The sequence below is a fragment of the Lichenostomus cassidix genome, chromosome 1 (genome assembly GCF_008360975.1).
Source record: "Lichenostomus cassidix isolate B80296 chromosome 1, HeHo_3.0, whole genome shotgun sequence".
Lineage (NCBI taxonomy): Eukaryota > Metazoa > Chordata > Aves > Passeriformes > Meliphagidae > Lichenostomus > Lichenostomus cassidix.
The window spans coordinates 78,019,978-78,030,773 of NC_139479.1; the positions used below are offsets into that span (position 1 = coordinate 78,019,978).

The following is a 10,796-nucleotide window of genomic DNA, read 5'->3' on the forward strand; positions in this document are numbered from 1 at the left end:
ATGTCAGTCTTTAAGTAAAAGCTTTGAAAAGTTTTCAAAATACAAAAAACCCCGTTACCTTCTTAGCAGTAATTTTTTCCCCTTAAGTACAAAATAACCAACTCCAACTAAAGCTAATGTGGAAAAGTAGAACTCATCACCTATTAAAACAGTTTTGCTTGACTATTACTACTAGTTAATAGCTGGTCAAACATTCAGATAACAAAAATTAGAGAATATTTTTTCATTCTCACTCCTTCTAGATGCAAAAATAAAAGCCAACAGATTTTGACTTTTTAAAGATGTTCTGCTAACTTTATTTAGGCCATCAATTTCCCTCCTATAAATACAATTTCTTTATTAAGCACCTACCTACAACTTACTTAACTTACTTAAGTACAACTTACTTAGTGTCATTCTGACATTAAAAACAGGCATTACTACTTTGCCTACCTTGGCCAACTGGATCTTCTTCAAGGCATGACTTCCTCTAACGTGCGCCTTTTCAAGCTGCTTTCTTCTTTCCCTCTCTGCCTCCCTTTCTAGTTCCTCCAAACGTCTCTCTTCTTCTTCAGCAGCTAAATGAACATCTGGCTGGCAGTCAACCAATAGTTTCATTCTCAAAGTTCTTTAACAGTTTAAAGCGTATGTGACAATAAATAATATTAATATATTTATTAATAATTCTGCAGCAAGAGCACTCTAAAAAAAGACATACAATGCCATATGAATATCCTTGGATGTTTATGCTGGAAGCAGGACCAAACTCATTTTTTCACCCTTGGAAAAAAATGTGTATTTACCTATTTTGTAACTTTAGGTGTCAAAGTGTTTCAGTTTCAAGCTGTACCAGGGACAATCATTTATATGATTTATTTATTATAGCAAAGTCGTTATTTTTCCTGCAATACAATGGTAAAACGAATAATATGGTCAACACTATGGATTGAGTAGTTCTAGCCTCATGGTTTTGTTTTAAACAAGGGGGGAAAAACCCCTGAAATATTTTCAATCTCAGTTGGGAAATCAGAAACAATCTGCAATTTTCAAAGAATAAAAATCTTACTAACATGAAAAAAAAATATCACTCCAAATAAGCAAAGGAAATGCAAGGCAAGTCTGGGAGTACATTGCTAAAAAAAATAAGGGAAGAGAGAAAAGCAGGGCAACCACAACTGTCAACTCAGCATAAGCCACAAATCTTCCAATTTGGGTGTTTGAACGTTATGCCAGTCTTGAGGTCTCACCTTCTTACAGAGGTCTGTTCACAAGGGACTACCAGGTGTGATTTCCCCAAGTGACAGATCACATGACAGGCTTTACAAGTTTGCCCATCTAAGATTCTCTTTAGTAAGTTGTGTAACAGCTGCTTTATACAAGTCCATATCTTTAAACATAAACATATCTTCTAGAAAACCTAACAGCTGATATCCAGACCCTATGCAATGTAAAGAAATACATAAGCAAGCCTGTAGCACAAACACTTGGAGTTAATCACCTGCTCTCCATCCACTTCTCTGTCCACCAAAGCTTCAGAAATATGGTACCGTGTAAGAGAAAACTTGCCAGCACCAGAGGGCTTCATTGCGACAATCTTTCTCACTTCAAAACTCTAGGAAGAAAAGTACAACTAGAGCTGTAGAACAGAACAGTAACTCCAGCAAAGCAACTAAATAGAAGTGATCAGTAAAGCTAAATTATTATTATTATTATTATTATTATTATTATTATTATTACTATTATTACTATTACTATTGTAAGAAACCCACCGCACCAAATTCTGTCCTGAAAATTTTAAGACCTTATATACATGTAATAATTAATAAACCACATCAGCACAAGGCAAAGCAAGAGGGCTTTAATAATTGAGAGCATCTAACAGTCTTAGTTAGGCAAACCCCTCCACACAAATTGATGCTCCTCAGTGCCATGTTTCAAAAGCACTAATTTAAAAGCACTTGAGTTTAATGCACTAATACAAATCCCACTTACAACAGCTGTCACACTCACTGCAGAGCAGGGCAACAACAGACCCACAATATAATTATACCTAACAGCAAAGTAACTCTACTTTTCAGAAGCAAAGTAGAGACTTGCTTCAGGAAACTAAGAGCCATTATGTCCAATTTATTAGCTGACCAGAGAAAAGAGCATTTTCTGTAACTTCAATTAAAAGTTTCTATTAATAGAATGCTAAATTGCTGGTTGTTTTTTTTTTTTCAACCTTTGGGTACGTTAATGCATTTCAACACATTTCTTTTGTAAAAGTCTGAACAATGAGTGATCAGACCCTCCCTTTTCTTTGGCTTAGCCTCACGTTCTCAGTGAAGCAGTCGTGTTAGCTAACTCAATATCCTGTAGGAGCTGCCTTTGTACTTCTTAACATCTCCTCCATTAATTTACTCTCAGCTTCCTCTTCCCTCGACTTTCTCATGAAAAGGGTTTCTTTTCCACATTAGCTAAATCAGCAAGATGTGTAGCTTGAGTGTTCTAAAACTAACATGACCATAAAGAAATGCACACAAACAAAGAGCAGCATTAAGCCTCAGGAGTATCTTATCTCTGCTTAAGAAGAGGCATACAAAATTTCTGTATTGGCTATCACTATTTTAGGATGACTGTAGAAAGTAAAGTTTTTTACATGAAAATCAGAGAATCATTGAATCATTTACACTGGAAAAAATTTTAAAGTCCAACCATTAACTCAGCACTGCCAAGTCCACCACTAAACCATGCTCCTGGAGTGCCACATCTCACATCTCTTAGATACCTCCAGGAATGGTAACCCTACAACTTCTCCAGGCAGCCTGTTCCAGTCCTTGACAAGCCTCTCGGTGAAGAATTTTTACCTAATATCTAGTCTAAACCTCCCCGGGGACAACTTGAGACTATGTCCTCTAGTCCTATTACCTTTTACCTGGGAGAAGAAACCACCTCCCACCTGGCTACAACCTCCTTTCAGGCAGTTGTAGAGAGTAACAAGGTCCCCCTGAGCTCCCTTTTCTCCAGACTAAACATCCCCAGCTCCCTCAGCTACTCCTCATTGGACTTGTGCTCCAGATCCTTCCCAGCTCCCTTTCCCTTCTCTGGACACACTCCAGCGCTTCAGTGTCTCTTGTTGTAAGGCACTGAAAACTGGTAAAACTACTTTTAGCCTTACCAACAGGACTTCAGTAACTTATCTGATGGTCCTTAAACAAATGCATGTTATTCTAGTAGGCAAAAAAATAAACTGCTAAATTTCTTAGTCAATTAAAATCATAGTAATTGTAACAGATCAATATTAACCAAAACACTTGCAGATACTGATTATAGCTCTGAGGACAAGCCCCATGCCTAAACCTCATTAGCCAAATTACCACTGCTTGCTCTGCACTGCGTTACTTTTAGAATGTACAATTAAAGTTCTCTTCCAAATTATTTTTTAAAATATAAAATTAGCAAATCAGTAATTAATTAATACATGCAATTAATCAAATCTCCAGAATTTTACTCAAAAGCTGTGAAGATGTGAGAATTATGGTAAAGGCTGCAATTTTTCAATTAATGTCAAAAGCAATTTAGGCTGGAAAAAAATACCACACTTCCATCAAGGTTTTGTAACTCCTCCCTCTTTTTTTTTTTTTCCCTCCAAAAAGCAAATAGTTCTATACTAAAATCTCGCAAAACTGGAGCAGCAATGTATCATTAAATGGTACAAAAAACCCAAGAAAAAACCCACCACCTTAACACTACAAATGCTATGAATACTCAAGCAGAGTACAGTTAACACTTTTTAGGTTTTATTTTCATTACATGAAAATCTAATAGGTCATATAAGAAAAAGTAAGTTTACTCTGTGACACTTGAAATAAAATGGTCTTTACAGTTTAACTTCAATTACATAACTTTTCATTTGGTCTAACTAAGTATGATCTCAACTCCTAAAAATCCATCCTTCTGAGAACCAAAATGGGTTATGAAAATAGAGTAAAAATATTTTTTTCTAACTGGGTAAAGTAACAATATTAGGAGTATCTTCAAAAAATATTTCTTGTATTCTATTAATAGTGCAATGAACAACACTGCCCTAGCTCCATTTTATGAAATTTTAGTCAATTGTTATTGCAACAGAACATCATATTATGATTATAGTTGTATTTAATAAGCTCCTTATGCAAACTGATTCAAAAAAACAAGGAAGCTTATTCAGATGACCCTGTAATTTGCTGTAATTTGCTGTAATTCACAGGATTTAGAGTAAACAATTCCAATTCAGTGCCTTTTGAGTAATACACTTGCAAGATAATGCTCTAGATTTACCTTCCCCCAAACTGATAGTCAGTATCTTTTGTTTTCTCTCTCTTGAAGCAGAAACAGGAATAAAATCTCTCAATCTTTCAATTACTTAGCATTTTCCCTCATTAGGTACATGGCACCCAATAACTCTTTGAAGAAAATAACTTTATTCTTTACCCTGTGCCCTCCCAGCAACGTAAGTCTACAACAAAAGGATTATAATCTATCCAGATATGAAAACTAGGAAAAAGGCTTAAAATCAGCTAGTCTTTAAATGGCACAAATTGACACGCTGTGCTATACTGAAAAAGAGCAATCTATTTCCTCAACAAAAACTCAAAGTCTGCAGTATTACTGATTCAATTTGCCATTATCACATGAACTTCATAACTGTAGAAAACCCAGACGTTTGCAAACTCTGCTAAAACCAGTCACAAATCACATTTGTTGAAGAGGTGAGTAAAGCACATGTGCTCATGGGTGGAAATGCATTAATTTTTGGAAAGGAACAATACTTAAATAGAGCACATGTCATCCAACACAACTGTATATGCAATTCTGGTTTCACCAGAACCTAGAGAAACTTGGAAACAAAGCAGAAGTATGACAGAAAGCTGAGGAGGCATGTAATGTACATTCTGAGAGAAATCATTGTATAGTTTCATACCACTGGGGCTGTTAAATGAAAATCAGACATGATAAAAGTTTAAAAAGGCACATTAACTACAAAAATAAGAGTCCGATGACAAGAAATAAAATCCACATATAACAAGAGATCAATAAAGTACCAAAGCCTAGTAGCAAGAAATCTGCTAATACATAATTAATTAGTTCTCTTCATTTTTGTTGAACCACTCTCCCTATAGTATGCAAATACCAACTCTGGTTATTCTGTTGTGAGGAGTCAGACCAATAAATATATATGGTACCCTGAAATGGTGATCACCCTTGCATCAGGGGTACATACCTCAAAAGGACGTGGTGGAGGAGGTGGCAGGCTTGCAACTTTGGCTGCTCTTTGTCTTTCCACTTCCAGAGCACGTTTACGTGCATCTGCTCGTCTTGGGGGACAAAACCAAAACAAACCACAAAAGAGAAGAGAGAAGGAAAATCATTCAAGCAATAGTGACAGAACAGTGCAAAATAAAAGGTACACCTAAAATCAGATTCCCAACTACCTGCATTGAATGCTTGGGCCATAGGGATGGGGAAGCATATTGAAAAGTCAACAGAACTTAAGAGTGGAAGGCAGCATTAGAAATTAATTTATTCCAGTTATGAAAAATGTTAATACACACAAGCATCCCAAAAGCAATAGAAAATACGTGGTTTCGAGTTAAGTTTGCAGAAAGCATTCTACACTTCAACATTAATTGCTTGAATGTAGACATACATAACTATTAATTAACAGGTCTCAGCTCTACTCAAGCACAATTATTCCTAAGAGGAAACAGACCATTTGTCATGTCAGCTCAAGTTTGGTCCAATCTGCTTTATTAAAAAAACCCTAAGAAGAAAGACCATGACAAACGCACTAAGTCCTTTTCTCAAGTGAGTAACTCTCCATCAGGAGCTGGCCTGACAACATTTCATTTCATGTCACTGAACTCCTGGAGAGTCTTTAAGGCCAGCTTGAATATTTGACATTTTTGTCCTGGTTTCAAAGCAACAGATTTTATCAAAAGCCACAGGCTTGTCTACGAGCATTAATTCTCTAACCCATAAAATTTCAAGACTGCAAAAGCTCCAAGCAAGAAGCATAAAAATTTTTGCCTTTCACCTTATAACACTGTAAAATGCATTCTTAATAAAATTAAATAATTATTGCATACCTGGCTTGCTCACGAAGTAAATTTTCTTTTTGTTGCTTCTGCTCTATCAGAGCTTTTCTATGTCTTGTCTCTGCTCTTTGTTTCCTTTCCTCTGCTTGCTTTGCCAGAGCTTCTAAGTCGGGTTCCTTAACATTCAAATTTTGCAATCACTTAATACAGAATTTTCCTCACATCTCATACTATCAGTATGATATTTCAAATTACATACTGCTGGTAAGAAGCACGAGCTCAAAACTACCTTCTACCGTATTAGGGTAAAAATACTCTAGTAACTTTTCCTTCTCTGCTATCTTTATTTTCTTCCTCTCCACCACCACCAGCAGCGAACCTGCCACATTCCTCACACAATTTAACAAATGTTGATGTAGAAATCTTAGCTTCTTCTGCCTCAGTTTGATGAATAGGATAATTTACACCTATAAACACCCCATAGCAAATGCAGACTAAACTATGTAGATGAAACATGTTACTACTGTTCAGTGATTAACTGCAAGAATTGCACAGCAACAGAACCATTTATTAGTTCTCTGTTCCTATGATGGTGGTTCCACAGTTTTTTGCAAACTCACCCATCCCCGAATTGAAAAGGACTTTATAAAGAAGTTGATTTAAAAACACTGATATATGGAAGAGCATAATCCTATTTTACTTGGTTTAAAGATCCTGAATAATTCAGGAAGTAAGCTATTCTGCAAAAATCATGTAAGAAATCTATGGCACCACTGGTTGACTCCTATAAAGCTGGTCCAGAGTCAAACCTATAGAAAAATTCCATCCAACAATCTCAATAATCTCTAAAACAGAGTCCACACAAGTTCCATGATTTTAAAAAGAGTGAAACCAGTTTATAGGTGCAGAATTAAAAAGTGACATCCATTTGCAGTCCATGCAAAGGCCTCTGAAGCCTTTACCTAGGCTTTCCATGTTACTTGAGCACTGAAGGTAAAAAAAAAATTAAATGTACTTTCTTAACATGGTAGAGAAAAAATTACTGTATTACTGGCATAATTGAGATAATGAGTCACTATGTACAATTTAGTCAAGTACAAACACACGATTGTACATTTATACAACCTAACACAAACAAAGTAACTTTTAAAGTCTGCCCAGCAAAAGCCTTAGCAGATAGGCCCATAGACTATCCTGTGGGAAGATTTCTGCAAAAATAGTACATTATTACTTCTAAAAAGTTTTCATTGTTAAAAAGTTATCTGTTTAGGTATCAGACTCCAAAACTAGGTGCATCAAAGGAAAAACAAAGAGTAATTTTGGTATTTGTAAAACATCAGAAATTTCTCTGACAATATATGCTGGTTTTGGCTGGGCCAATTTTCTTCACAGTGGCTGGTATGAGGCTGTGCTTTGGATTTGTGCTGAACACAGGTTAATAACACAGAGACGTTTTTGGTATTGCTGAGCAGAGCTTACACAGAGCCAAGGCCTTTCCTGCTTTTAATGCTGGTGAGGGAGCTGGGGGTGCTTGGGAGGCTGGGAGGAGACACAGCTGGGACAGGTGACCCCAACTGACCAAAGGGACATTCCAGACCATATGGCATCACATTCAGTACATAAAGGGGGGAAAGAAGGAGGAAGGTGAGACTTCTGGAGTAATGGCATTTGTCCTCCCAAGTAACTGTTACACATGATGGGTCCCTGCTCTCCTGGGGATGGCCGAGCACCTGCCTGCCCATGGGAAGCTGTGATTAAATTCCCTGTTTTGCTTAGCTTTATGTGCATGGCTTTTGCTTTCCCTATTAAACAGTCTTTATCTCAACCCATGAGTTTTCTGGCTTTTACCCTTCTGATTCTCTCCCCAGCCCCACTGGTGAGGGAGTGAGCAAGCAGCTGCCTGGTGCTTGGCTGCTGGCTGGGAGGAAACCATGGCACAATCATATTCAGCTCACTTACGTTCTCCTTGGCCTGTCGGTGACCCTCCCCAATTGCTCTTAAGCTTGATAAATACAGCTCTTCCAGGGCTTTCATCTTCTCATCCTGTGCCTTCTGCCATTCAGCTCTCAATGCCTCCTCTAACTGATGCAGTTGTTCTTCTCTCCTCTGCTTTACCTTCTGCCTTATCTGGAAGGAGATATGCTTCTGCTGCTCTCTGACCTGTAGAAATAGCATTTATGTTTTGTCAGAAATTCAAAAAAGCACAATACTTTTTGCAGCAATATTTTCCAAACATAGTCGACCTTCCTTCCATAGTCCTTCCTCCTTTCCATCTCATCTACTATTCCATTCACTTGCTGATCTCAGGCGTCTTTTCCAACCTAAAAAATTCCACCATTCTGCAATACTATTACCTTGAAATTTAGCTTACAGCAAATAGTCTTTCCAGGTAATTACATTCGTTGTTACATCATCAAATGAAATGCAACACATGGAAAAGTACTGGTTACCTGTTGTAACCTTAGTTTCCTTCTTCTTTCATATTCTTCTTTCAGAAACATGGCTTCTTCATTAGGACTAAGCCTTAATTTCCCAGCTGTTGCAAGTTTCCTCTTCATCTTTGGGTATGTTGAATAATCAACTTCTATGAGAGCAATGCAAAGAAAAAGAGAAATTGTGCATAAGTGACACTGACAAACCAGCTACAAAAACAGAATACTCCCATAACATTGTCAAGTCCATCATGGTATCTGCCTGTGAGAGCTACAAGTGGTCATATCTGTCCCAGCTGGAGGCTCGACTTGATCTCAGAAGTCTTTTCTAACCCTAATGATTCTAACTGTAATCAAGAACATTGGCTCTGTCTTTGCCACAGTCACAGAAAGAAATGCTTTTGAACTACTTTGAGTTATGTACCAAACTGCAGTAGTATCACATTCACATTCCACTCTGGACCAGCCATGAAGAGTGAACACCATTCCACTCCCGGGAAGATTAAAAAAAAAAACAAACTACACAAGCTACTGAAAAGCACACCCCACAGTAAAGCAGGCTGGTCACTCAGGTGATTTGTATTGAAATACTCTCATAACTGTTGTCTGCAAGATGTAAGATAAGATATAATCATAAATTTGTTAACGTTTTTGGCTGCAGTCCAAAGTTTTCTGCCTTAGCGACTGTGAAACTCTAGCAACAGTCTGCATGCCAAGCATTTCACTGGAAAACTGAAACTGCTCACCAACGATTTTTTATTCAAGCATTTTTAAGCAAACGAATTTCAAATTATGTTTCCCTCGAGATTTTACTGTGAAACCAGAATCTTCTCGTTCTACAGATTGCTTCCCATTTTCCTTGTAATTACAATTGTCATCTACACCAAAAAAACCCCAAAACAACAAACCAAACTTCTTCTATCTGATATGTAGCCTAGTCTATAATTCCCCTCCCCCCATATTTTTACTGGATCTTTCAATATTTATAATACTGGAAGGATTCGTGCAAAACAAGCAAAGACCTTCAAAGCCACTGTTTAATTCTAAAACAACTTGTGAGCAATTCACGTAGCACTAATAGTTTAACCAACATGCCACACCCGGAAAAATTTCAGCATCATATATACTGATCTTAGTATATTTAGAGATAGATACAATATCATAGATAAAACAGCAAAACTCTAAAGAAATCAGGAGAGATGTAAAACCGAAGATCCGTAAAATACTTGTGGTACAGGGTTATTAAATAAATAAACCCCAAGCTCTTTACAGCATAGAGAGGGACAGTAGCACCCTGGTTCCTGCCTGCCTTCCCTTAGCCACCCCATGAGGTACAGAAGTTCATCACTGCACAACATTAAGTAGCAAATCACCACACTCTCTCTCACACACTCCTCAAGAGAGGAAAAACGTGGAGGATGACCAAGGCAGAGCCTAGATCTACCGGATGAGGCGAGGCAGAGATTCGGCCCCGGCTGGGCCGCAGCACAAGGCAGGCGGTGCGGGGCGCCGAGGGCCCCTGAGGGACACTGCCGCCAGGCACCGGGACCTGCCCGAGCTGAGGAGGGACAGCGCGGGGAGAAGAGAAAGTAAAGCAGCCGGGGGAAGAGACAGGGGGAGAGGGAAGAAAGGGAGGGAAATGAAGAAAGGGGGAAAAGGGGGAAGGAAAGGGGAGAAGGAGGAAAGGGAAGGGAGCAGAGAGCAGAGCTGCCCACACGAACCCTCCGCCGCCGCCTGCGCTGTCCCGCTCGCCCTAGCGCCAACGGCCGCCCCCGGCACGTGACCCCGCGGCCACCACGGGACGCCATTGCGCATGCGCCCCCGCCCGCCCCGGGCTGCCCGGGCCCCGCCCCCTCCTCGCGCTGGCCAATGGGGACTCGGGACGGCGGCGGAGGCGCGCGCGCCCGATATAAACCGGGCGCTGTGGGCGAAGAGGGCGCTTGCCTCCCATGGCGGCCGTGTCCGTACCTTCGTGCCCAGTCAGCCTTCCCGGTGACCGACCGAATGCGGACCATGCCTCGCTCGCCCTAACGCGGCATTCTCTGCGCACGCGAAGGGGTTTGTCACCACGGCTCCCTCACAACACCGCACCAGTAGCCCCTGGTCGGAGTTTCCAAGTGCTCGCGTGGGAAGGGCGTGGCCACGCTTGCAGTGCTGAGGGAGCGGAATAAAGCTGAATCCTGCCTGTTCTGCCTCACTGGTGTTACCTCTATGCAGTTTCCCTCTTCAGCACTCTTTTTGATTGCACTGTGTCAGCAGGAATATCATAAAATCATAGAATGGTTTGGCTTGGAGTGGTCCCTTGATGATGATTGAGCTCCAACCC

General features: G+C 39.6%; 1 protein-coding gene across 2 annotated transcripts in view; it reads right to left on the minus strand.

The window, feature by feature from the left end:
• CEP295 (centrosomal protein 295) overlaps nucleotides 1-10,296 on the minus strand; it is a 40,730-nt gene extending 30,434 nt beyond the window's left edge. For both annotated transcript variants that reach the window (XM_085065048.1, XM_085065041.1), the window contains exons 1-7: nucleotides 10,192-10,296; nucleotides 8,489-8,622; nucleotides 7,998-8,198; nucleotides 6,090-6,214; nucleotides 5,225-5,318; nucleotides 1,478-1,591; nucleotides 433-573 (exon numbers count right to left, since the gene is read on the minus strand). In XM_085065048.1, coding sequence (XP_084921174.1) covers nucleotides 433-573; nucleotides 1,478-1,591; nucleotides 5,225-5,318; nucleotides 6,090-6,214; nucleotides 7,998-8,198; nucleotides 8,489-8,622; nucleotides 10,192-10,285 — 903 coding nt within the window. In that variant the 5' untranslated portion in view covers nucleotides 10,286-10,296. The remainder of the gene's footprint in view (nucleotides 1-432; nucleotides 574-1,477; nucleotides 1,592-5,224; nucleotides 5,319-6,089; nucleotides 6,215-7,997; nucleotides 8,199-8,488; nucleotides 8,623-10,191) is intronic.
• Between the last annotated feature and the right edge of the window lie 500 nt (nucleotides 10,297-10,796).